This window comes from Oncorhynchus kisutch, linkage group LG30 (genome assembly GCF_002021735.2).
Source record: "Oncorhynchus kisutch isolate 150728-3 linkage group LG30, Okis_V2, whole genome shotgun sequence".
Taxonomy (NCBI): Eukaryota; Metazoa; Chordata; class Actinopteri; order Salmoniformes; family Salmonidae; genus Oncorhynchus; species Oncorhynchus kisutch.
Window position 1 is genome coordinate 39,917,522 of NC_034203.2, and position 27,783 is coordinate 39,945,304.

At 44.4% G+C, this 27,783-nt stretch overlaps 1 protein-coding gene and 1 long non-coding RNA gene across 5 annotated transcripts; one reads left to right on the forward strand and one right to left on the reverse strand.

The window, feature by feature from the left end:
- Positions 1–1,627: 1,627 nt before the first annotated feature.
- Positions 1,628–15,539, reverse strand: LOC109874782 (uncharacterized). 2 transcript variants are annotated; one of them, XM_031810197.1, is made up of 12 exons: positions 15,312–15,539; positions 12,112–14,696; positions 10,795–11,935; positions 9,188–9,258; positions 8,980–9,065; positions 8,802–8,862; positions 8,592–8,667; positions 8,426–8,473; positions 3,199–3,458; positions 2,647–2,856; positions 2,411–2,499; positions 1,628–2,311 (listed from the first exon to the last, which is right to left on the reverse strand). In XM_031810197.1, exons 2-12 carry the CDS (start codon positions 14,626–14,628, stop codon positions 2,233–2,235), a joined length of 4,638 nt encoding a protein of 1,545 aa, XP_031666057.1. In that variant the 5' UTR covers positions 14,629–14,696; positions 15,312–15,539; the 3' UTR covers positions 1,628–2,232. The 2 variants fall into 2 exon arrangements, with proteins under 2 accessions (XP_031666057.1, XP_031666058.1); XM_031810198.1 differs by having other exon boundaries at positions 12,112–14,691; positions 15,312–15,508.
- Positions 15,540–20,122: 4,583 nt separating this feature from the next.
- Positions 20,123–25,904, forward strand: LOC109875269 (uncharacterized). 3 transcript variants are annotated; one of them, XR_004206365.1, is made up of 7 exons: positions 20,123–20,619; positions 20,907–20,974; positions 21,993–22,401; positions 23,666–23,744; positions 23,881–23,974; positions 24,082–24,151; positions 25,855–25,904. It is a non-coding gene; the product is annotated as an uncharacterized LOC109875269 (long non-coding RNA). The 3 variants fall into 3 exon arrangements; XR_002252808.2 differs by having other exon boundaries at positions 20,124–20,619; positions 23,666–23,754; XR_002252805.2 differs by lacking the exon at positions 20,123–20,619 and adding an exon at positions 20,662–20,748 and having other exon boundaries at positions 23,666–23,754.
- Positions 25,905–27,783: the final 1,879 nt, after the last annotated feature.

Here is a 27,783-nt window from a genome sequence, read left to right on the forward strand (position 1 = left end):
GGGTACTATGGTGTTGAATGCCGAGCTGTAGTCGATGAACAGCATTCTCACATAGGTATTCCTCTTGTCCAGATGGGTTAGGGCAGTGTGCAGTGTGGTTGAGATTGCATCGTCTGTGGACCTATTTGGGCGGTAAGCAAATTGGAGTGGGTCTAGGGTGTCAGGGGAGGATTAATAATGATCTGAGGCTGTTTTTCATGGTTCGGGCTAGGCCCCTTAGTTCTAGTGAAGGGAAATCTTAATGCTACAGCATACAGTGACATTCTAGACTATTCTGTGCTTCCAACATTGTGGCAACAGTTTGGGGAAGGCCCTTTCCTGTTTCAGCATGACAGTGCCCCCATGCACAAAGCGAGGTCCATACAGAAATGGTTTGTCGAGATCGGTGTGGAAGAAATTATGCAATCTGGTTTCCGAGCTGGTCATGGGTGCACCTCAGCCACGCTCAGAGTCCTAGATGATATCACAAACGCCATCGATAAAAGACAGTACTGTGCAGCCGTCTTCATCGACCTGGCCAAGGCTTTTGACTCTGTCAATCACCGCATTCTTATCGGCAGACTCAATAGCCTTGGTTTCTCTAATGACGGCCTCGCCTGGTTCACCAACTACTTCTCAGATAGAGTTCAGTGTGTCAAATCGGATGGCTTGTTGTCCGGACCTCTAGCAGTCTATGGGGTTGCCACAGGGTTCAGTTCTCGACTCTTTTCTCTGTATATTAATGTCACTCTTGCTGCTGGTGATTCTCTGATCCACCTCTACGCAGACGACACCATTCTGTATACATCTGGCCCTTCCTAAGACACGGTGTTAACAAACCTCCAAACGAGCTTCAATGCCATGCAACACTCCTTCCGTGGCCTCCAACTGCTTTTAAATACTCGTAAAACTAAATGCATGCTCTTAAACCGATTGCTGCCCGCACCCGCCCGCCCGCCTAGCATCACTACTCTGGATGGTTCTGACATAGAATATGTGGACAACTACAAATACTTAGGTGTCTGGTTAGACTGTAAACTCTCCTTCCAGACTCACATTAAGCATCTCCAATCCAAATTAAATCTAGAATTGGCTTCCTATTTCACAACAAAGCATCCTTCATTCATGCTGCTAAACATACCCTCGTAAAACTGACTATCCTACCGATCCTTGACTTCGGCGATGTCATTTACAAAATAGCCTCCATCACTCTAATGATGGAGCAAATTGGATACAGTCTATCACAGTGCCATTCACAGAATAATTTCCACCTGTTGTCTATTTCATTTGCACAACAGCATGTGAAATTTATTGTCAATCGGTGTTGCTTCCTAAGTGGACAGTTTGATTTCACAGAAGTGTGATTGACTTGGAGTTTCATTGTGTTGTTTAAGTGTTCCCTTTATTTTTTTTGAGCAGTGTATAATATAAATACAAATCCGTTACCAGACTTGCATGCATTCATTATTGACCTGTCATGGGGGGAATAGTCTCATTCCTGTACCGTCATTGCACGTCATGGGTTGTGTCTTAAATGGCACACTGTCCCCGATATAGTGCACTACTTGGGCCTTGGTCAAAAGAAGTGCACTATGAAGAGAATAGGGTGCCATTTGGGACTCAGTATACCAATAAGAAGCAAACCAGGTGACCGAGGAAGCTTTATTGAGCTGACATGATTCACATTCAGAATATTACATGCCTGTCACAAAGGAATTAGGTATAGATGAAGGTATCGACAAGCTAGCCTTACATGACCACATAATTAGACAGGAATTCAAACAGGAAGAGGAATTAAAATATTACAATAAAAAAAAAAAGACATTCCTTTTCTATATAAAAATAGACCGGTATTTACAGAATGTACAGTCATCCAGCCTTAAATGGGCAACCATGATGGATAAAATACTATGGTAGTTGGTCTAGACCAGAGGGTAACTCCTCCCATGAGTTTCCCATCCACAGTCACACCACTGCTAGTATGAACTATGAACTACAGCAGTTGAATGTCCTCAGAGACTGTTTTAAATGGCTCTTTTTCCCCCCCAGGATGCTCAACAACTTTGTTGTGATTTGGAAACGTTGGGACTAAATGCAACGTTGCCGCATTTGTGGAGATCGCATTCATGGTAAAAACGCTGCAGATGTCGTCTCAATCAGAAATGACATTTGAAGGTAAAGCACTATACAGCACGCCCTCGGATTTAATCTCGGCTGAAGTCTGACGGCTGGAAGCCAAGTAGGCAGTGTTGTTCAGTGCGCAGGACGCTGACCGATCGATGCTTTCATCTTCATCTGTTGCTCGATCATCCAATCAAACTCCTCTCTTTCCCTGAGGAGAGGAAGGAGGGACAGGAAAACAGATGTGGGAACTCCCCAAGCTAATGCCTAGGCTTTAGTTCAGTGGGCTAACACACTACTCCTCTCTTACCTTTTACTCAGACAGGGCCCTTTTAGGTATTTGTCCTCTGCCTTCACCAGTGACAACTTGTCCACTCCAGCTATGGCATAGATAATAGCCTGCAGGAGAAGAAAACTTTAGAATCATTTAATTTAAAATAATTCAACGTCACTTCAACAGTAAAGAAGGGGAATATTACAACACACACAGCAAAAATACATGTGTGTGTCAATGGACAATAAAGTAGTTTCCTATTGCACTGTGACCTCAGGTAAGAGGACGTCTAGGACGAGGCGAATGCGGTCAACGTCAGCCAGGCAGGGGGCGGTGAGGGGGGCGTTATCATACACCCCCCTCAGGTACTGATACACCTGGTCCAGCTGATCCTCATCCTCCAGGTAGGTGTCCACTACTGAACGGCTGGCTGCCAGGAACCATCGCAACCACTTAGATTGTTGCTGCCCGCCGATCACACCCTGGGGGGGGGGGGGAGAAAGGTCATCATATATAGAGACCTGATCACACCCTGGGGGGGGGGGGGGGAGAGAAAGGTCATCATATATAGAGACCTGATCACACCCTGGGGGGGGAGAGAAAGGTCATCATATATAGAGACCTGATCACACCCTGGGGTTAGAGAGAGGGGGATGGGGGGAGAGAAAAGGATGGAAGGAGGGAGAGAGGGAGAGAGCGAGCGAGCGAGAAAGAGGAATGAGGGGGAGAGGGGAATGAAGGGAGAAAACCTGATACTGACAGACAGAGAAGAGAACCTATTGAGTGCCTGGGAGAGTGAGGAAGGCATCGGCATGGTTACTCACTAGAAGGCGTGTCTCCACCCGGCGTTGCTTAACGATGAAGTCCACCAGTTTCTCATTGGCACGGTTACGTGCTGCCTTGGAGCGGTCAGGCAGCAGCTTCCTCCTTCTCCTCCTCCTCCTCCTCTCCTCCTCCTGACGGCCGCTGCCCTCCTCCTCTTCCTCCCCAAGGTCAGAGGTTAAAAACTGCTCCTCCAACATCAGCTTACTGGGGAAGTTGAGGTCAGAGGTACTCTGAGGATAACGTCTCCTCACAGGACAGCCTGGGGGTGGATCAGGCAGGTTATTTATCCATATGTCACCTTTATGTGTATTTATTATGGATCCCCAACAGCTGCTAAAAGCAGCAGCTGCTCTTTGTGGGAATTAAGCCAGTTGATACAATTTTACAAAAAATTACAATACAGTCACAACACAATGTGTGCCCTCAGGCCCCAACTCCACCACTACCACATATCTACAGTACTAGATCCATGTGTACAGTTGAAGTCGGAAGTTTACATACACTTAGGTTGGAGTCATTAGAACTCGTTTTTCAACCAGTCCACCAATTTCTTGTTAACAAACTATTGTTTTGTCAAGTCGGTTAGGACATCTACTTTGTGCATGACACAAATAATTTTTCCAACAACTGTTTAGACATATTATTTCACTGTATCACAATTCCAGTGGGTCAGACGTTTACATACACTAAGTTGACTGTGCCTTTAAACAGCTTGGAAAATTCCAGAAAATTATGTCATGGCTTTAGAAGCTTCTGATAGGCTAATTGACATAATTTGAGTCAATTGGAGGTGTACCTGTATTTCAAGGTCTACCTTCAAACTCAGTGCCTCTTTGATATTCCCATGATGTCAAGCAAAAGGAAAAATGGAAAAATCTTTTAAAAAATTGTAGATCTCCAAAAGTGTAAATCAATCCCAGAACAACAGCAAAGGACCTTGTGAAGATGCTGGAGGAAACGGGTACAAAAGTATCTATATCCACAGTAAAACAAGTTCTATATCGACATAACCTGAATGGCTGCTCAGCAAGGAAGAAGCCACTGCTCCAAAACCGCCATAAAAAAGCCAGACAACGGTTTGCAACTGCACATGGGGACAAAGACAGTACTTTTGGAGAAATGTCCTCTGGTCTGATGAAATAAATATAGAACTGTTTGGCCATAATGACCATCGTTATGTTTGGAGGAAAAAGGGGAAGGCTTGCAAGCTAAAGACCACCATCCCAACCGTGAAGCACGGGGCTGGCAGCATCATGTTGTGGGGGTGCTTTCCTGCAGGAGGGACTGGTGCACTTCACAAAATAGATAGCATCATGACGTAGGAAAATGATGTGGATATCTTGAAGCAACATCTCAAGACATCAATCAGGAAGTTGAAGCTTGGTCGCAAATGGGTCTTCCAAATGGACAATGACCCCAAGCATACTTCCAAAGTTGTGGCAAAATGGCTTAAGGACAACAAAGTCAAGGTATTGGAGTGGCCATCACAAAGCCCTGACCTCAATCCTATAGAAAATGTGTGGGCAGAACTGAAAAAGCATGTGCAAGCAAGGAGGCCTACAAACCTGACTCAGTTACACCAGTTCTGTCAGGATGAATGGGCCAAAATCCACCCAACTTATTGTGGGAAGCTTGTGGAAGGCTACACGAAACGTTTGACCCAAGTTAAACAATTTAAAGGCAATGCTACCAAATACTAATTGAGTGTATGTTAACTTCTGACTATTATTCTGACATTTCACATTCTTAAAATAAAGTGGTGAACCCAACTAACCTAAGACAGAGATTTTTTAGGGTTAAAAGGTCAGAAATTGTAAAAACTGAGTTTAAAATGTATTTGGCTAAGCTGTATGTAAATTTCAGACTTCAACTGTATGTATAGTGCGCATGTTATCGTGTGTGTGTGTGTGTGTGTGTGTGTGTGTGTGTGTGTGTGTGTGTGTGTGTGTGTGTGTGTGTGCATGCGCCTATGCCAATGTTTGTGTTGCTTCACAGTCCCTGTTGTTCCATAAGGTGTTTTTTTCCTGTTTTTAAAATCTAATTTTACTGCTTGCGTCAGTTACTTGACGTGGAATAGAGTTCCATGTAGTCATGGCTCTATGTAGTACTGTGGAATAGAGTTCCATGTAGTCATGGCTCTATGTAGTACTGTGGAATAGAGTTCCATGTAGTCATGGCTCTATGTAGTACTGTGTGCCTCCCATAGTCTGTTCTGGACTTGGGGACTGTGAAGAGACCTCTTGTGGCATGTCTTGTGGGGCATGCATGGGTGTCCGAGCTATGTGCCAGTAGTTTAGACGGACAGCTCGGTGCATTCAACATGTCAATACCTCTCATAAATAAAAGTAGGGATGAAGTCAACCTCTCCTCCACTTTCAGCCAGGAGAGATTAACATGCATATTATTAATATTAGCTCTCTGTGTACATCCAGCCATGCTGCCCTATTCTGAGCCAATTGCAATTTTCCTCAGTCCTTTTTTGTGGCACCTGACCACACGACTGAACAGTAGTCCAGGTGCAACAAAACTAGGGCCTGTAGGACCTGCCTTGTTGATAGTGTTGTTAAGAAGGCAGAGTATCGCTTTATTATAGACAGACTTCTCCCCATCTTAGCTACTACTGCATCAATGTTTTGACCATGACAGTTTACAATCAAGGGTTATTCCAAGCAGTTTAGTCATCTCAACTTGCTCAATTTCCACATGATTTATTACAAGATTTAGTTGAAGTTTAGGGTTTAGTGAGTGTTTTGTTCCAAATACAATGCTTATTCCTTGCCACCCACTCTGAAACTAACTGCAGCTCTTTGTTAAGTGTTGCAGTCATTTCAGTTGCTGTATTAGCTGACGTGTATTGAGTCATCTGCATACATAGACACTCTGGCTTTACTCAAAGTCAGTGGTATGTCGTTAGTAAAAATGGAAAAAGCAAGGGGCCTAAACAGTTACCCTGGGGAATTCCTGATTCTACCTGGATTATATTTGAGAGGCACACAGTTCTTCCATTAAAGAACACCCTCTGTGTTCTGTTAGACAGGTAACTCTTTACCCACATTATAGCAGGGGGTGTAAAGCCATAACACATATGTTTTAGCAGGGGGTGTAAAGCCATAACACATATGTTTTAGCAGGGGGTGTAAAGCCATAACACATATGTTTTAGCAGGGGGTGTAAAGCCATAACACATATGTTTTAGCAGGGGGTGTAAAGCCATAACACATATGTTTTAGCAGGGGGTGTAAAGCCATAACACATATGTTTTAGCAGTGGGTGTAAAGCCATAACACATATGTTTTAGCAGGGGGTGTAAAGCCATAACACACATGTTTTTCCAGCAGCAGACTATGATCGATAATGTCAAAAGCTGCACTGAAGTCTAACAAAACAGCCCCCACAATAATTTTATCATCAATTTCTCTCAGCCAATCATCAGTCATTTATGTAAGTGCTTTGCTTGTTGAGTGTCCTTCCCTATAAGCATGCTAAAATTCTGTTGTCAATTTGTTTACTGTGAAATAGCATTGTATCGCGTCAAACACAATTTTTTCCAAAAGTTTACTAAGTGTTGGTAACAGGCTGCTTGGTCGGCTATTTGAGCCAGTAAAGGGGGCTTTACTATTCCTGGGTAGCAGAGTGACTTTTAGCTTCCCTCCAGGCCTGAGGACAAACGCTCTCTAGTAGGCTTATATTGAAGATGTGGCAAATAGGAGTGGCAATATCGTCTGCTATTATCCTCAGTAATTTTCCATCTAGATTGTCAGACCCTGCTGGCTTGTCATTGTTAATAGACAGCAATAATTTGTTCACCTTTTCCACAATGACTTTGCGAAATTCAAAAGTACAATTCTTGTCTTTCATAATTTGGTCCGATATACTTGGATGTGGAGTGTCAGTGTTTGTTGCTGGCATGTCATCCCTAAGTTTGCTTATCTTGCCAATGAAAAAGTCATTAAAGTAGTTTGCAATATCAGTGGGCTTTGTGATGAATGAGCCACCTTGATTCAATGAATGAAGGAGCCGAGTTGGCTTTTTTCTCCAAAATGTCATTTAAGGTGCCCCAAAGCTTTTTACTATCATTCTATATATCATTTAGCTTTGTTTCATAGAGTAGTTTATTTAAATGTGTATTTAGTTTAGTCACATGATTTCTTAATTTGCAGAACGTTTGCCAATCAGTTGGGCTGCCAGACTTAACTTCCATACCTTTTGCCTCATCCCTCTCAACCATACAATTTTTCAATTCCTCATCAATCCAAGGGGATTTAACAGTTTTTGCAGTAATTTTCTTAATGGGTGCATGCTTATTAGTAACTGGAATAAGTAGTTGTTTCATAAATGTGTCAAGTGTAGCGTCTGGTTGCTCCTCATTACACACCAGCAAAGACTCTTTACATCAACATATGAATCACTACAAAACTTATTGTATGACCTCTTATACACTATATTAGGCCCAGCCTGTCCTCTTATACACTATATTAGGCCCAGCCTGTCCTCTTATACACTATATTAGGCCCAGCCTTTCCTCTTATACAGCATATTAGGCCCAGCCTGTCCTCTTATACAGCATATTAGGCCCAGCCTGTCCTCTTATACACTATATTAGGCCCAGCCTGTCCTCTTATACACTATATTAGGCCCAGCCTGTCCTCTTATACACTATATTAGGCCCAGCCTGTCCTCTTATACAGGATATTAGGCCCAGCCTGTCCTCTTATACAGCATATTAGGCCCAGCCTGTCCTCTTATACACTATATTAGGCCCAGCCTTTCCTCTTATACAGCATATTAGGCCCAGCCTGACCTCTTATACACTATATTAGGCCCAGCCTTTCCTCTTATACACTATATTAGGCCCAGCCTGTCCTCTTATACACTATATTAGGCCCAGCCTGACCTCTTATACACTATATTAGGCCCAGCCTGACCTCTTATACACTATATTAGGCCCAGCCTGACCTCTTATACACTATATTAGGCCCAGCCTTTGGAACTTTGGTTTTCCTAGATATGGCAATTATAAATCACCCAGAAAATATACTTCTCTGTTGATATCACATACATTATCAAGCATTTCACACATATTATATTTAGTCAGATCAGTTAGAGAATACATTCTGTTGTACTATAATGACTATCTTAAATTAAGAACAGGCAGCATTGGGATGAGGTTAAACATTGGATAGCAAAGTACCAACATCTAATAGCAGCGAATAGACATGAACTTACTTATGTCATCTGAAAAGTATTCAATGAAGGAACCGGTGAAGCCGCATCCTGCAAAAGACAATACAAACATCAAGGAAAACACAACACGCATATAATTAACTTCATCAGGGTCCGGAAAACAGGCGCATAGTGCTAATTCTAAGAGAAGCGTAGTACAATTGTTTACCGATACGGATTCTATAGTCGGCGATCAGCTCCAGGCACCATTTGATGGCAGCATCATAACTCTCTCTGGCTTTACACTACAGACAACAGAAAACAACATCAACCCACCAGTCACCAGGAATACATATACAAAAAGAGCTGTATCTATAATATAAATGAGTTACATGGAAACAGTATTTATAAAAGAGTTGTCTGTTTCAGACATTCTTACCACAAGCTGATCAGCCTCTTCACAGTCAAAAGGCTTCAATGTTTTTAAGGCCACAGAGAAGCTGGAAAAGAAACGGGGGGGAAAAAACACGATGGTTAAAATCGGAACAAAAGGTTCATTACCAAAGAATGACAGTGGAAAGGGTTAAACAGCAAGTTTTTTGGGGGGGAGTTCCTACCCTTTTCGTATCCTCTTCTTGTCAAACAGCAGGTTGTCAATAAACACAATGCTGGCTTTCTTCATCTTCCGGTTCACGCTTTTCACCTGAGGAGAAGAGGAGTTGTTGTCAGCTCTAACATGAGGAGAAGAGGAGTTGTTGTCAGCTCTAACATGTCCCCACCACATCGCATCGTTTCATGTTGTTGGGAGCACAGATCCTAACTCACCATTGCCGGCCAGAAAGGATAGTTTCTAAATTTGCACCAAACACATATTCCCTCTGTTATGGACAGCGGCTCTGAAAGAGACAAATAATGATTTATATACTGAACAAAAATATAAAACGCAACATGTAAAGTGTTGGTCCCGTGTTTCATGAGCTGAAATAAAAAGATCCCAGAAATGTTTCATACGCACAAAAAGCTGATTTCTCTCTAATTTTGTGCCCAAATTGGTTTACATCCCTGTTAATGAGCATTTCTCCTTTACCAAGATAATCCATCCACCTGACTGGTGTGGTATATCAAGATTAAATAGCACGATCATTACACAGGTGCACCTTGTGCTGGGGACAATAAAATGCCACTAAAATGTGCAGTTGTCACAATACAATGCCACAGATGTCTCAAGTTTTGAAGGAGCGTGCAATTGGCATACTGACTGCAGGAATATCCACCAGAGCTGTTGCCAGAGAATGCAATGTTAATTTCTCTACCATAAGCCACCTCCAAATTTGTTTTAGAGAATTTGGCAGTACTTCCAACCAGCCTCACGTGTAATCAGGCCAGCCCAGGTCCTCCACATCTGGCTTCTTCACCTGTTGGATCATCTGAGAGCAGCCACTTGGACAGCTGATGAAACTGTGGGTTTGCGCAACCAACGAATTCCTGCACAAACTGTCAGAAACCATTTCAGGGAAGCAATTCTACATGCTTTTCGTTCTCACAAGGGTCTTGACCTGACTGCAGTTTGGCGTTGTAACCGACTTCAGTGGGCAAATGCTCACCTTTGATGGCCACTGGCACACTGGAGAAGAGTGCTCTTTACGGATGAATCCCCGTTTCAAATGTGGGCGAGCAGTTTGCTGATGTCAACGTTGTGAACAAAGTGCCAGTGGGGTTATGGTGGAGGTGGGATTATGGTATGGGCAGACATAAGCTACGGACAATGAACACAATTACATTTTATCGATGGCAATTTGATGCACAGAGATACCGTGAAAAGATCCCGAGGCCATTGTTGAGCCATTCATCCACCGCCATCACCTCATGTTTCAGCACGGCCCCATGTCATCTTTTCACATTTCCTGCAAGCTTAAAATGTCCCAGTTCTTCCATGGCCTGCATACTCAGACTGCCACCCATTGGACAGGTTTGGGATGCTCTGGATCGGCGTGTATGACAGCGTGTTCCAGTTGCCGCCAATATCCAGCAACTTTGCACAGCCATTGAAGAGGAGTGAGACAACATTCCACAGGCCACAATCAACAGCCTGATCAATTATGTGAAGGAGCTGTGTCGCGCTGCATGAGGCAAATGGTGGTCACACCAGATACTCACTGGTTTTCTGATCCTTGCCTCTACCTTTTGTTTTAAATTATCTGTTACCAACAGATGCACATCTGTATTCCCAGGCATGTGAAATGCATAGATTAGGGCCTAATGAATTTATTTAAATTGACTGATTTCCTTATATGAACTGTAAAATCTTAGAAATTTTTGCATGTTGCTTTTATATTTTTGTTCAGTGTAATTAAAAGAAATGTACAATTTTTACAGGCGTCATGTCAGGGAGGGAGTTTATCAACCATCCACACAATCACACTCTAACTCACTTGTGTTATTTAAGAAACTGGGCAGATCTTCCTCATCCTCCTGCTCTTCCTCCTCTTCAAGAGGAAGTGATGTCAGGTGGTCTTCCTGTAGGCTCAGTTCGATGGACAGGTTTGAGGACAGGGAGGCATCTCCTGTGTCTTCGTCCGGTGAGTCCAACTCCAGTAGCTCAAACCGTGGTCTGGAGCATTGGATTGGCTGAGAGCTGGTGCTGTCGTCACTCTGCAGCCCGACTCTCTCCACTCCCTCTGCTGTAAGACCCTTCCTGATTCTACGTCTGTGCTTGGCTGGAGGCCCCTCCTCTGAGCTGCAGGTCTGGGAACCTCCCTCTGCTGCAGTCTTCACCTTCTTACCACACGGAGTCTTCACTCTCTTCCCTACAGCCGGCTTCTTCACGCTCTCCACGACAGCCGGCTTCTTCACTCCCTTCACGACAGCCGGCTTCTTCACTCCCTTCACTACAGCCCTCTCCTTCACTCCCTTAACTACAGCCCTCTCCTTCACTACAGCCGGCTTCTTCACTACCTTCACTACAGCCGGCTTCTTCACTCCCTTCACTACAGCCGGCTTCTTCACTCCCTTCACGACAGCCGGCTTCTTCACTCCATTCACTACAGCCGGCTTCTTCACTCCCTTCACTACAGCCCTCTCCTTCACTCCCTTCACTACAGCCGGCTTCTTCACTACAGCCGGCTTCTTCACTCCCTTCACTACAGCCGGCTTCTTCACTCCCTTCACTACAGCCAGCTTCTTCACTCCCTTCACTACAGCCGTCTTCTTCACTCCCTTCACTACAGCCGGCTTCTTCACTCCCTTCACTACAGCCGGCTTCTTCACTCCCTTCACTACAGCCGGCTTCTTCACTCCCTTCACTCCCTTCACTACAGCCGGCTTCTTCACTCCCTTCACTACAGCCAGCTTCTTCACTCCCTTCACTACAGCCGGCTTCTTCACTCCCTTCACTACAGCCGGCTTCTTCACTCCCTTCACTACAGCCGGCTTCTTCACTCCCTTCACTACAGCCGGCTTCTTCACTCCCTTCACTACAGCCGGCTTCTTCACTCCAGCCAGGTCCTTCCTTGGTCGACCTCTGGGTTTACCCCAAGGTTTACTGCTGGGTACAGCTCCGTCTGGCTCTGGAATCTGAAAGAGAGAAAGTTACTGAATATTGAATACTTTAAACATTTACTACTCTACAGAGAATAAGCCTGGACTAAAACACATTTTCAATGGAGATTCTCCATTGTCAAGGCAAATTGTCTCTCGGTGCGTCACATCACGTCTGTTTCGACTCAGTGTTGATAAAGATGATACAGTACCTTGTCTAGATGGAACAGCTTCCAGGTGATAGGTGAGGCGTTCTGAGGGCTGTCTGGCTTAGAGCTGGGGGCCAGGGGAGACAGAGAGACAGAGAAGGGGTTGGCTGTTCCTATGGATCTGGGGCCTGGGGTGGAGCTAAGACAGATCTGTTGCTGGACCCCCTTAGTTCTGCCTCTGACTCTCTTAGGTGTGCTTGTCGAGGAAGAGACACCGGGAGGGCTGAGAGTAGGAGAGAGGCTCCTCTTTAGGCCAGAAGAGAGTTCTGCAGATAGAACAGGGAATGAAGAGACGATCTCAGAGTCTACCCTGTGGCTCTGTGTTTTTTTTCTATGTTTTCTCTTTGGGACACCAGGAGGGTTGTGTGTGGAAGAGACAACGCTGGGGGAGAGGTCTGCAGATAGCACAAGGAGTGAGATGTGGTTGGCAGAGACTACATTATGGCTCTTTGATTTCTTAGTATATTTTCTCTTTTTTACAGTCTCCTCTTGTGACTCTAGCTTACGCTTCAGCGATATTTCAGATGTCTTTTCCCTATTCCCCTCAGTTTCCTGTGACTGGTCTACTTTATGGCTCTGTGACTTTCTAGTATGTTTCCACTTCCTCACAGTCTCCTGCGACTGGACAGTCTCCTGTGATTGAGCTACCTTGGAGGTCTGTGACGTTTTAGATGCATGTTTCCTCTTGCTCAAATTCTCACTCTCCTGCGACTGGTCGGTCTCCTGCGACTGGTCTACCTTAGGGATCTCTGATTTTTTTGTATACTTCCGCTTTGTCACCGGGTCTGAATCAGAACGGGACTGGATTTGATGTCTTGAGACAGTATGAGGTGTCTTGTCTTTGGGTGGCCTCCCCCTCTTGCGCCGTTCACTGTGTGGCTGTGAACATGGGTCTGAATCAGAACGGGACTGGATTTGATGTCCTGGGACAGTACGAGGTGTCTTGTATTTGGGTGGCCTCCCCCTCTTGCGCCGTTCACTGTGTGGCTGTGAACTTGGGTCTGAATCTGAAGGGGACTGGATCTCCTGCGACTGGTCAGTCTCCTGCGACTGGTCAGTCTCCTGCGACTGGTCTACCTTAGGGGTCTCTGATTTTTTTCTATACTTCCTCACCGGTGACTGACACCTGTCCTCAGTCACAGGTGAGTTGGATGAGAGGGGATGTGTCACCGTGACAGCATCCGTTTGTTCCTCTCGCTGTGAACATGTGTCTGAATCTGAAGGGGACTGGATCTGATGTCCTGGGACAGTATGAGGTGTCTTGTCTTTGGGTGGCCTCCCCCTCTTGTGCCATTCACCGTGTGGCTGTGAACTTGGGTCTGAATCTGAAGGGGACTGGATCTGATGTCCTGGGACAGTATGAGGTGTCTTGTCTTTGGGTGGCCTCCCCCTCTTGTGCCATTCACCGTGTGGCTGTGAACTTGGGTCTGAATCTGAAGGGGACTGGATCTGATGTCCTGGGACAGTATGAGGTGTCTTGTCTTTGGGTGGCCTCCCCCTCTTGTGCCATTCACCGTGTGGCTGTGAACTTGGGTCTGAATCTGAAGGGGACTGGATCTGATGTCCTGGGACAGTATGAGGTGTCTTGTCTTTGGGTGGCCTCCCCCTCTTGTGCCATTCACCGTGTGGCTGTGAACTTGGGTCTGAATCTGAAGGGGACTGGGTCTGATGTTCTGGGACAGTATGAGGTGTCTTGTCTTTGGGTGGCCTCCCCCTCTTGTGCCATTCACCGTGTGGCTGTGAACTTGGGTCTGAATCTGAAGGGGACTGGATCTGATGTTCTGGGATAGTATGAGGTGTCTTGTCTTTGGGTGGCCTCCCCCTCTTGCGCCGTTCACCGTGTGGCTGTGACTGATCAGAGGTTCCTTTCTCTGTGGTCCTCTGTTTCTGGGGTGAAACAAATGGTTCAGCCTCTAGCTCTCTGGTCAGTGAATATGTGTGATCTCTAGCAATTAGGACATTATGGCTGGTTGTATCTCCTTGTTCTACAGATGGACTACAGAGATGGGACCCTTCGTTACAATGTACCCTCTGTAAATCCTTGGTGGGGGAAGGTAGTTCAGAGGTGCCCACAGGTGGGCTGGGTGACAGGGGCTGTGTCTCAACCTCTGTTAGGGCATCAGGTGACTGACAACGGTCCTCAGGCACAGGTGAGTTGGATGAGAGGGGATGTATCAATCTGACAGCATTAGTTTCTTCCTCTCGCTGTGAACATGGGTCTGAATCTGAAGGGGACTGGATCCAATGTTCTGGGACAGTATGAGGTGTCTTGTCTTTGGGTGGCCTCCCCCTCTTGCGCCGTTCACTGTGTGGATGTGATGCATCAGAGGTTCCATTCTCTGCTGTCCTCTGTTTCTGGGGTGTAATTAGTGATTGAGACAGGCTAGCAGAGTTGGTTGAAACAGGTGTTTGAACTGGGCTAGCAGGGCTAAGTCCTGGCTGTGGAGTGGATGTTTGGTGGTTGGTCCAATTTGAGTTCTTCTGAGTGGAAAAGGAAGAACTGTCCTCTGGTGAATTCATGTTCAAGGCCAGGTGAGCTCCAGCGCTTCAACTCCTCAGGAGGGCAACGCTTGTCATCTTGAGCTGTGCTGGAACCATGCATGAAGATAACAGCTTTATTCTTTGTGTTGAACAAATAACAGCCATGTCAATTTCCCGAGAGGGTTGTAACATTAAATGTGTAGGCTAGTAATTAGAACCTAAGAAACATCTTAGCAAACATCTGGCCAGCTAGCTAGATAGCTACTGACAGCTTGTGAATTTGAAAGTTACGTTACTAGACCAAACTGTGGCTATTCAAAGGATTACCACCTTCCGTTTACATCTTGAAAACGAGATGGTCCACCTCAAAAGATTTCATCATGCAACATTTCAAATAAATAACGTTAGCTAGTTAGCCGTTAGCTAGCTGACCACACTACTAGAGATCGGTCTCATCAGATATTTAAAAATAAAACATGATCATATGAGATTACAGACAGTTGACTAGCTTTGATAGATTTTCGTGTTCACTTTACATCCGCATATGGATGTACGGCGTGCTTTCTGGTATAACAACGCTAGCTAGCTAGCTACCGATAATTCTAGAGCGTGTTTTGAATTGCATCGGTTACTCTGTGCTGGCTAACCGTTAGGTAGCTAACTTGCTAACGTTTCTAAAGTAGTATAGTAGTTAGGTTACAAATACTGATATTCATACGTACACATAGAAACAGCAAGGTAGATTTAATACTTTCTTCTTGATACTTCAAATGTTGCAACTCCTTCTGGGTTGGCACTAGTTACCATATCCACAAAGTCAAAATTGTCTATCGTCAACGGGCTATATCGTAAAAATTCATGAAAACAGAAATGTGCTTTTTGTTCTTTATTTAAGTTTAGGCTTAAGGTTAGCAGTCTGGTTAAGGTTATGTTTCAAATACGATTTTAAGAATATAAATTGTAGAAATAGGCGGGGTTTGTTACTTTGTGGCTGTGGTAACTAGTGACGTCCCGCCCAAACCAAAACAGAGATACTTTTGAGGAGATGGGAAACTCCACTGGACTTGTGTAATTGTCGCGGTGCATTCTGTGCTATTCTGGGATAAAGAGAGCTGTCCTCCAAGGAGTGAATGGGAGTCAATTGGGCGCTAGCTCAAAAACCCAACATTAGCATCAATTCCGTGAACAAGTATAACATTACAAATATTTTCCGAGGTGTGAGATAATGAATTGCTTCTCTGTAACGTTGTATAGCTTTGGAATCGTGACCTTACCTACTTTCGAGGAAAATAGGCAGGTTTCTCGATATATGGTGCTTTCAAGACAACTGGGAACACGGAAAAAAACGAGGTCAAATCATGAGGTTGGTGATTATCAAATCGGAAAGTCTGAACTTTAGAAAGAGGCCCGACTTCACGACTTATAATTCCGAGTTGGATGACCGTTCAAAACGTTTTTTTACAGTCGGAGCTCGTTTTTTCCTGAGTTCCCAGTTGTCATGAACGCACTGAAGTCAGAGATTTCCGAGTTCCCCGTGATTTTAAACGCGGCAAGATACTTTGACTTCGAGAAGGGATTGCATGATGATTAGTTTAGCAACCGCGTGACGCAACATGACAACGTCAACCCGATTGGTCGGCAGTCTGGGCGTTATACGTTGCTCTATTCATTGCCCAATGGGATTCTCATCTCTTCCGTTCTCTATTTCAATTTCCGAGTTTCGCGCTGTTTGATTCATGGGATATGTAGTACATTATACTGAACTCAGGAGCAATGTAATTTCCCTCATTTAAAAGTTGACGAAATTACATAGGCAAAAAATCATACACAAACATAAACCAAAAACACAACACACAGTAAAAAGGCCTTTACTGTAACATGTTCTGTTCTGTCATCAAGTGAATAAGTACAGGAAAAAGTGACTGCAGTAATGGTGCTGCATTGGATAGCAGGTGTTTTACGGGCTCCTGACCAATTCTTCCATTTTGTGTGTTTTTTTTGTACATTATCTTTCCGCCATAATTTCCTGTCACCAAAAATAGTTTTTGGACATCAAAACAGCGATCACTAACCTCGATTAGGATGAAGATTACCACTACAAAGAGTCAGAGGCTCAGGACATACTGCTCACCGCGGACTCAGAAAAGAAGAAAGCGGCGTAAGAGAGGCCCGACGTGCGGGCACCCTGACAAAACTACATCGGCGAGTACATAAACTGCATCTACCCTCTGTTCTATTGGCGAACGTACAGTCACTGGAGAACAAACAGGACGAGCTCCGAGACTATCCTATCAACGGAACCTTAAGAACTGCAATATCGGAGTCGTGGCTGAATAAGGACATGGATAATATACATATAAAGCTGTTTTTTCGATGCATTGGCAGGACAGAACAGCATCACCGGGTAAACTCAAGGGAGGTGTGTGTTCTTTGTTAACAACGGCTGGTGCGCTATCTCTAATATTAAGGAATTCTCTACGTTCTGCTCGCTGTAGACCATGCTATTTACCAAGAGAGTTTTCATACATTTTTCGCAGCTATATACAACCACAAACCCGATACTGGCCCTAAGACCGCATTCAACGAGCAGTATAGGGCCAAAAGCAAACAAGAAAATGCTCATCCAATGGCGACGCAACTAGTGGCCGGTGATTTTAATGCAGTAAAACTGAAATTCGTTTTACCTCGTTTCAACCAGCATGAAACTAGAGGCGAAAAAAACTATAGATCACTTTTACTCCACACACAGACACACATACAAACCCTCGCCTTCCATTTTGCAAATCTGACCACAACTCCATACTCGTTATTCTTGCTTACAAGCAGAAATTCTAACAGAAAATACCACTGACGCACTCAATACGGAAGTGGTCTGATGAAGTGGATGCTACACTACAGGACTGTTTCGCTAGCGCAGACTGAAATAGGTACTGGGATTCATCCAATGGGATTGAGGAGTTTACCACCATCAGTTACCGGCTTCATTAATAAATGCATTGTGGAAGTTGTCCCGACAGCGACCATATGTACATATCCCAACCAGAAGCCATGGATTACAGGTAACATCCGCACTGAGCTAAAGGCTAGAGCTGTCCCTTTCAAGGAGCGGGACACTAATCCAGACACTTATAAGAAATCCCACTATGCAATCAAATAGGCAAAGCATCAATACCAGTCTAAGATCAAAACCTACTAAACTGACTCTGATGATTGTCGGATGTGGCAGGGCTTGCAAACTATCATAAATTACAAAGATAAACCCAGCCGCAAGCTGCCCAGTGACGCTGAGCCACCAGACAAGCTAATTGCCTTCTATGTGTAACCGGTTTGAAATGGTTAGCTAGTTAGCGGTGGTGCGCGCTAATAGCGTTTCAATCGGTGACATCACTCGCTCTGAGACCTTAAAGTATTTGTTCCCCTGCAAATCAATCCCAGAACAACAGCAAAGGACCTTGTGAAGATGCTGGAGGAAACAGGTACAAAAGTATCTATATCCACAGTAAAACGAGTCCTATATCGACATAACCTGAAAGGCCTCTCAGCAAGGAAGAAGCCACTGCTCCAAAACTGCCATTAAAAAGCAAGACTATGGTTTGCAACTGTACATGGGGACAAAGATCATACTTTTTGGAGAAATGTCCTCTGGTCTGATGAAACAAAAATATAACCTTTTGTCCACAATGACCATCGTTATGTTTGGAGGAAAAAGGGGAAGGCTTGCAAGCCGAAGAACACCATCCCAACCGTGAAGCACAGGGGTGGCAGCATCATGTTGTGGGGGTGCTTTGCTGCAGGAGGGACTAGTGCACTTCACAAAATAGATGGCATCATGACGAGGGAAAATTCTATGGATATATTGAAGCAACATCTCAAGACATCAGTCAGGAAGTTAAAGCTTGGTCGCAAATGGGTCTTCCAAATGGAAAATGACCCCAAGCATACTTCCAAACTTGTGGCAAAATGGCTCAAGGACAACAAAGTCAAGGTATTGGAGTGGCCATCACAAAGCCCTGACCTCAATCTTATAGAACATTTGTGGGCAGAACTGAAAAAGCGTGTGAGAGCAAGGAGGCCTACAAACCTGATTCAGTTATACCAGTTCTGTCAGGAGGAATGGACCAAAATTCACCCAACTTATTGTGTGAAGCTTGTGGAAGGCTACCTGAAACATTTGACCCAAGCTAAACAATTTAAAGGCAATGCTACCAAATACTAATTGAGTGAATGTAAACTTCTGACCCACTAGGAATGTGATGAAATGTCACGACTTCCGCCGAAGTTGGCTCCCCTGCCTGTTCGGGTGGTGCTCGGCGGTCGTCGTCACCGCCCTACTAGCCACTACCGATCGCTTTTTCGTTTGTCTGTTGGTTTTGTCTTATTAGCTTCACCTGTGTGTATTTTAGTTTAATTCGCGTCCTTATATATAGTAGGTTGTCCCGCCCTTGTTTTGTGCGGGATTGTTTTTTTTGTTACTCTGTCGTATGGTGGTTTTCGTATGTGTATTCTCCGGACTATTTGGTCCTGTGTTTGGGCTGGTCTATTCTATGCGCCCTGTATGACCGTTTTGTGCGCCGGAGAATAAATTGACGATCTACTGAACCCTGCTCTCTGCGCCTGATTCCACCCACCACTCCTAGTATCCCGTGACATGAAAGAAATACAATCTGAAAATGTTCTCTCTACTGTTATTCTGACAGTTGACATTTTTAAAATAAAGTGGTGATCCTAACTGACCTAAATCAGGGAATTTTTACTAGGATTAAGTGTCAGGAATTGTGAAAAACAGAGTTTAAATCAAATCAAATCAAATGTATTTATATAGCCCTTTGTACATCAGCTGATATCTCAAAGTGCTGTACAGAAACCCAGCCTAAAACCCCAAACAGCAAGCAATGCAGGTGTAGAAGCACGGTGGCTAGGAAAAACTCCCTAGAAAGGCCAATACCTAGGAAGAAACCTAGAGAGGAACCAGGCTATGTGGGGTGGCCAGTCCTCTTCTGGCTGTGCCGGGTGGAGATTATAACAGAACATGGTCAAGATGTTCAATGTTCATAAATGACCAGCATGGTCGAATAATAATAAGGCAGAACAGTTGAAACTAGAGCAGCAGCACAGTCAGGTGGAAGTTGAAACTGGAGCAGCAGCATGGCCAGGTAGACTGGGGACAGCAAGGAGTCATCATGTCAGGTAGTCCTGGGGCATGGTCCTAGGGCTCAGGTCAGTTGAAACTGGAACAGCAGCATGGCCAGGTGGACTGGGGACAGCAAGGAGTCATCATGTCAGGTAGTCCTGGGGCATGGTCCTAGGGCTCAGGTCCTCCGAGAGAGAGAAAGAAAGAGAGAAGGAGAGAATTAGAGAACGCACACTTAGATTCACACAGGACACCGAATAGGACAGGAGAAGTACTCCAGATATAACAAACTGACCCCAGCCCCCCGACACATAAACTACTGCAGCATAAATACTGGAGGCTGAGACAGGATGTGAGACAAATGTATTTGGCTAAGGTGTATGTAAACTTCCGACTTCAGACTTCAACTGTATATGTCTTTATATAATAAATGATTGTTGAATATGAATAAATAATGTGAGCTGTTTTTAGATTGACGTTGCTAGTATTGAGAATTTTCCAGAACATGTGTGGCAATTATTTATTTCAGAGGTGCCAGTAAGACTAGTGCTCTCTATATGTGCTCTGGGTCATGAGACACCATTAGACATGCACCTGTCTGGGGAGTGGACATGTCTGGTTATTTCTGTAACAGTGGTATGGCCTCATATTTACTGTTGCTATGGTTACGTCTATGACCTGCATGCATCTGTCTTATTCAAGAACACGTCTGTATGTTTTAACTATTGGTGTGGCTCTAAAGTTTCAATGCCCTAATATGAAACCAAACTAAAAATTAGTGCAAGGCAAAAAGATAACCGGTGGCTAAATGCCAGAGTGGATGAGTCATTAAGAAGGAGTTACTATGTGTGTGACGTAAGAAGGAAAAATGTATTAGAAGTGTGTGCCAAGACTGGAAAGTTAGTTGTTTTTATATTGTATTATATTATATTATATTATATTATATTGTAATAAAAGTATATTTGAACTCACAGGCTCCGGTATTTGAGAGATATTATTGACTGAATATTTCTACGACACTAGCTACTGTACGTTATACCTCAGCCTGCCTAGTCAGCTAGCCAGACATTTTTATTTAGCTATCGTTAGCTAGCTGTTACTGTTATTGTAGCCTAATCTTTCTATGTAGCTTGCACTTCAATGGTATCCCCTGAGAAGATTTTTAAAATTTATTTTTTCCAACCAGGCGAAGTACTGAAGGCACCACTGATCTCGAACAAGGGGCGCATCATTCAGAGAAATTCACAATTCAGGGTAACGTTAAGCAGTTAACTTCTATTAGATAACTGGACGGATTTAGTTATGTTACAACCATTTTTCCATCTAGCTAGTTGGTCATCTACATGTTGCTAGCTATTCATATAGTTCAGTGGAGGCTGCTGAGGGGAGGATGGCTCATAATGGAATAGAGTAAATGGAATGGTATGTGATACCATTCCATTCACTCCATTCCTGCCATTTATTATGAGCCGTCCTCCCCTCAGCAGCCTCCACTGATATAGGTGTATATCTTTCATATTGAGGTGTCTAGCTATAAGTTAAACCTGATCAATCAAATGGATAGGTGTAAGCAATTATGGTAATTCCAAATGTCCTTAACTAGGTGTCTTTGCTAGACTGACAGAGAGAGAGAGAGAGAGAGAGAGGCCCCACAGAGCCCTGGGACAGCAACACAATTAGACCAGACCAAATCATGAGAAAACAAAAAGATAATTATTGACACATTGGAAAGAATTAACAAAAAAACAGAGCAAACTAGAATGCTACTTGGCCCTAAACAGAGAGTACACCGTGACAGAATACCTTACCACTGTGACTGACCCAAACTTAAGGAACGCTTTGACTATGTACAGACTCAGTGAGCATAGCCTTGCTATTGAGAAAGGTCATCGTAGGCAGACCTGGCTCTCAAGAGAAGACAGGCTATGTGCACACTGCCCACAAAATGAGGTGGAAACTGAGCTGCATTTCCTAACCTCCTGCCAAATGTATGACCATATTAGAGACACATATTTCCCTCAGATTACACAAACTCCAATATCTACTGGGTGAAATACCACAGTGTGCCATAACAGCAGCAAGATTTGTGACCTGTTGCCACAAGAAAAGGGCAACCAGTGAAGAACAAACAAAAACAAACAAACAAACAAACAAGAACAAAATACAAAGAAAATATGAAAGTGAGAAAGGGACATTCAGAGGGAGAAAGACAGCAATGGAAATGTACTTAGACTTCAGTATTTTAACAACTCTTCTCTTCCAACTTGTTAAGTAATCATGCAGTATGTACCTACGGGGGAAGGATGGCCAGCCACACAGGAGTGTGATTTTTTACTAAGGAGGAGAAAGAGGTTGTGCTGACCGAGATGCATGCTGGCCATTTCGAAGAGAAGCACATGATTGCCAAAATCAACCTACGCTTCCTTCTTCTGACAGGGAATTGTCAAGGAGGTGGACAGCTGGCCAAGGGAAATAACCTTTTGTTTATCAATCACATTCTATTATATCTGAAAGTATTATGTTTTCAATGAATGTCATATCAGAGAGCACACAATGTATCAATTTGTTACTATGTGCTTATAGGTCACTACTCTGTCTAGCCTGCCAGAAATGTGTGAGGGTGAATACTGTGGTGCCGGAGTTGAAGCCCATCAAAGTTGTTTCGTCATGGCATATGATCGGTAAGGGTCCCAATTCAAATTTAGCCCTGATAAGTTGTTTTGTAATGGATTCTTTATTTGACCACAGCAGAGTTCAATATTATAGAATGTGTGTGGGAACAGAGGGAACACCCCCCTATCCACATCGATGGAACAGTAGTGGAGAGGGTAGCAAGTTTTAAGTTCCTTGGCATACACATCACAGACAAACTGAATTGGTCCACTCACACAGACAGCATCGTGAAGAAGGCGCAGCAGCGCCTCTTCAACCTCAGGAGGCTGAAGAAATTTGGCTTGTCACCAAAAGCACTCACAAACTTCTACAGATGCACAATCGAGAGCATCCTGGCGGGGTGTATCACCGCCTGGTATGGCAACTGCACCGCCCTCAACCGTAAGGCTATCCAGAGGGTAGTGAGGTCTGCACAACGCATCACCGGGGGCAAACTACCTGCCCTCCAGGACACCTACACCACCCGATGCTACAGGAAGGCCATAAAGATCATCAAGGACATCAACCACCCGAGCCACTGCCTGTTCACCCCGCTGTCATCCAGAAGGCGAGGTCAGTACAGGTGCATCAAAGCTGGGACCGAGAGACTGAAAAACAGCTTCTATCTCAAGGCCATCAGACTGTTAAACAGCCACCACTAACACTGAGTGGCTGCTGCCAACACACTGTCAATGACACTGACTCAACTCCAGCCACTTTAATAATGGGAATTGATGGGAAATTATGTAAATATATCACTAGCCACTTTAAACAATGCTACCTTATATAATGTTACTTACCCTACATTATTCATCTCATATGCATATGTATATACTGTACTCTATATCATCGACTGCATCCTTATGTAATACATGTATCACTAGCCACTTTAACTATGCCACTTTGTTTACATACTCATCTCATATGTTATACTGTACTCGATATCATCTACTGTATCTTGCCTATGCTGCTTTGTACCATCACTCATTCATATATCCTTATGTACATATTCCTTATCCCCTTACACTGTGTATAAGACAGTAGTTTTTTTGGAATTGTTAGTTAGATTACTTGTTCGTTATTACTGCATTGTCGGAACTAGAAGCACAAGCATTTCGCTACACTCGCATTAACATCTGCTAACCATGTGTATGTGACAAATAAAATTTGATTTGATTTGATTTTGTGTGTGTGTGTGTGTGTCCTTACAAGTATGAAAGTTTGCATACAATATTACTCGTATACGGGTAAGAATATCAAATAATCTTCTCTCTATAACACTTTAAATGTTAGTGGTGGACGTCATTGGACCCTTCACTAAATCCAGGAATGGCAACAGCTGGTGTCTGACGGTGACCCATCACATTACCAAGTGGGTGGAGGTAATACCTATTAAGGCCAGTAAAGGAAGAGTAACGTGCTTAACTCTAAATACCCTTCTGTAACCTTTTAAAAAGGGTGCTTGGAACAAACAAAAAATATTTTCGTTTTGTATTATACCCATCAAGGACGAGACTGTCGAGGCCACCCAGGCTTCTCCTGAGGTCATCTTGAACGCTGGAACAAGCTACGGATGTTATAGGTTATATTCTGTCACCAATGGTTTGTTTTATTTATTTTTTACTATTTATTTTTGTTTTTCCATGGTACGTAATCAGATATATTTCAATATCTTACATTGTCAATAGCTTTCCTACCCCCTCCTCCAGGTTCGGTGAACGGACCAACCAGACCCACCTTCATACACGGACTGAGAAGGATGTAGAGGTTTTTGACCAGGTAAAAACAACTGTCCACTGTTAATTTATTTTCTGGCCCTCCAAGTGATATGTAAGAAATGTATTTGTAATATGGAATATAATTGAATTTACACTATTTGGCCGGTGGACATTTTTTGGCATGACAATCCCTCGGATACTCAAAAAGTTCTACAGCTGCACCATTGAGAGCATCTTGACCGGCTGTATCACTGCTTGGTATGGCAACTGCTTGGCATCCGACCTCAAGACGCTACAGAGGGTAAATCAAATCAAAGTTTATTTATCACGTGCACCGAATACAACAGGCTCTAACCAATAGTGCAAAAAAAGGTATTTTTGAACGATATTTATTTTACCAGGCAAGTCAGTTAAGAACAAATTCTTATTTTCAATGACGGCTTAGGAACAGTGGGTTAACTGCCTGTTCAGGGGCAGAACGACAGATTTGTACCTTGTCAGCTCAGGATTTGAACTTGTAACCTTCTGGTTACAAAGCCACCGCTCTAACCACTAGGCTACCCTGCCGCCCCAATAGGTAGGTAACAGTGAAAAATAACAGTAGAGAGGCTATATACAGTAGAGAGGCTATATACAGTAGCGAGGCTATAAAAGTAGCGAGGCTACATGCATACACCGGTTAGTCGGGCTGATTGAGGTAGTATGTACATGTAGATATGGTTAAAGTGAGTATGCATATATGATGAACAGAGAGTAGCAGTAGCGTAAAAGAGGGGTTGGCGGGTGGCGGGACACAATGCAGATAGCCCGGTTAGCCAATGTGCAAGAGCACTGGTTGGTCGGACCAATTAAGGTAGTATGTACATATGTACATGAACGTATAGTTAAAGTGACAGTGCATATATGATAAACACCAGAGTAGCAGCAGCGTAAAAGAGGGGTTCGGGGGCACACAATGCAGATAGTCCGGGTAGCCATTTGGTTACCTGTTCAGGAGTCTAATGGCTTGGGGGTAAAAACTGTTGAGAAGCCTTTTTGTCCTAGACTTGGCACTCCGGTACCGCTTGTCATGCGGTAGTAGAGAGAACAGTCTATGACTGGGGTGGCTGGAGTCTGACAATTTTTAGGGCCTTCCTCTGACACTGCCTGGTGTAGAGGTCCTGGATGGCAGGCAGCTTAGCCCCAGTGATGTACTGGGCCGTACGCACTGCCCTCTGTAGTGCCTTGCGATCGGAGGCTGAGCAATAGCGTAGCAGGCAGTGATGCAACCAGTCAGGCAGGATGCTCTCGATGGTGCAGCTGTAGAACCTTTTGAGGATCTCAGGACCCATGCCACATCTTTTCAGTCTCCTTAGGGGGAATAGGCTTTGTCGTGCCCTCTTCACAGCTGTCTTGGTATGTTTGGACCATTCTAGTTTGTTGGTGATGTGGACACCAAGGAACTTGAAGTGCTCAACCTGCTCCACTACAGCCCCATCGATGAGAATGGGAGCGTGCTTGGTCCTCCTTTTCCTGTAGTCCACAATCATCTCCTTAGTCTTGGTTACGTTGAGGGATAGGTTGTTATTCTGGCACCACCCGGCCAGGTCTCTGACCTCCTCCCTATAGGCTGTCTCGTCGTTGTCGGTGATTGGGCCTACCACTGTTGTGTCATCTGCAAACGTAATGATGGTGTTGGAGTCGTGCCTGGCCACAGTGTTGCTACTGTGACGACCCTCCCACTCTGTCTGCCGTATTCTCTCTTTGTTCTTGTTTCCTTATTAGGATGCCGGTGGGCGGAGTTTGGAGGGTCGTCAGCTACATGGGAAACACCTGGGCCCGGTGTCTCCCAGGATAAATACACCACTTCCCCATTCATGGAGGAGACTCTCTCCATGCAGACAAACCTGGGCCAGGTGTCTCCCAGGATAAATACACCACTTCCCCATTCATGGAGGAGACTCTCTCCATGCAGACACCTTTACAGATTTGGTTTTGTATCTTGGTGGCCTTTTGGTTGTTTGCTTTGGCACCTTTCAACACCCTGCATTATCACATTCATGCAAAACACTCACTTACACTACTAATTACTGATTACACACACCATTGTATATTGTACTTAGTTTACTTTATTTAATAAATATATATTTTGTTACTCCTTATCACCAAGTTGTCTCCCTTTTGTTATGGGCTTTGAGCCGGTTCGTGACACTATGTACTCTCACCACCTGGGGGCAGCCCGTCAGGATCCAGTTGCAGAGGGAGGTGTTTAGTCCCAGGATCCTTAGCTTGTGATGAGATTTACTATGGTGTTGAACGCTGAGCTGTAGTCAATGAATAGCGTTCTCACATAAGTGTTTTGTGTCCAGGTCCAGGTGGGAAAGGGCAGTGTGGAGTGCAATAGAGATTGCATCATCTGTGGATCTGTTTGGGCGGTATGCAAATTGGAGTGGGTCTAGGGTTTCTGGGATAATGGTGTTGATGTGAGCCATTATCAACCTTTCAAAGCACTTCATGGCTACGGACGTGAGTGCTACGGGTCTGTAGTCATTTAGGCAGGTTGCCTTTGTGTTCTTGGGAACAGGGACTATGGTGGTCTGCTTGAAACATGTTGGTATTACAGACTCAATTAGGGACATGTTGAAAATGTCAGTGAAGACACTTGCCAGTTGGTCAGCACATCCCCGGAGCACACGTCCTGGTAATCTGTCTGGCCCCGCAGCCTTGTGTATGTTGACCTGTTTAAAGGTCTTACTCACATCGGCTACGGAGAGCATGATCACACAGTCGTCCGGAACAGCTGATGCTCTCATGCATGCCTCAGTGTTATTATTTGACCATGCTGGTCATTTATGAACATTTGAACATCTTGGCCATGTTCTGTTATAATCTCCACCCGGCACAGCCAGAAGAGGACTGGCCACCCCTCATAGCCTGGTTCCTCTCTAGGTTTCTTCCTAGGTTTTGGCCTTTCTAGGGAGTTTTTCCTAGCCACCGTGCTTCTACACCTGCATTGCTTGTTGTTTGGGGTTTTAAACTGGGTTTCTGTACAGCACTTTGAGATATCAGCTGATGTAAGAAGGGCTATATAAATACATTTGATTTGATTTGTTGCTTGCCTCGAAACGAGCATAGAAGTGATTTAGCTCGTCTGGTAGTCTCATGTCACTGGGCAGCTCGCGGCTGTGCTTCCCTTTGTCGTCTGTAATAGTTTGCAAGCACTGCCACATAAGACGAGCATCGAAGCCTGTGTAGTATGATTCAATCTTAGCCCTGTATTGACACTTTGCCTGTTTGATCGTTCGTTCCAGGGCATAGCAGGATTTCTTGTAAGCTTCCGGGTTAGAGTCCTGCACCTTGAAAGCGGCACCTCTACCCTTTAGCTCAGTGCGAATGTTGCCTGTAATCCATGGCTTCTGGTTGGGGTATGTATGTACAGTCACTGTGGGGACGACGTCCTCGATGCACTTATTGATAAAGCCAGTGACTGATGTGGTGTACTCCTCAATGCCATCGGAGGAATCCCGGAACATATTCCAGTCTGTGATAGCAAAACAGTCCTGTAGTTTAGCATCTGCTTCATATGACCACTTTTTTATAGACCGAGTCCCTGGTGCTTCCTGCTTTAGTTTTAGCTTGTAAGAAGGAATCAGGAGGATAGAGTTGTGGTCGGATTTACCAAAATGCATACAGCCCAGTATATCACGTGGGCCG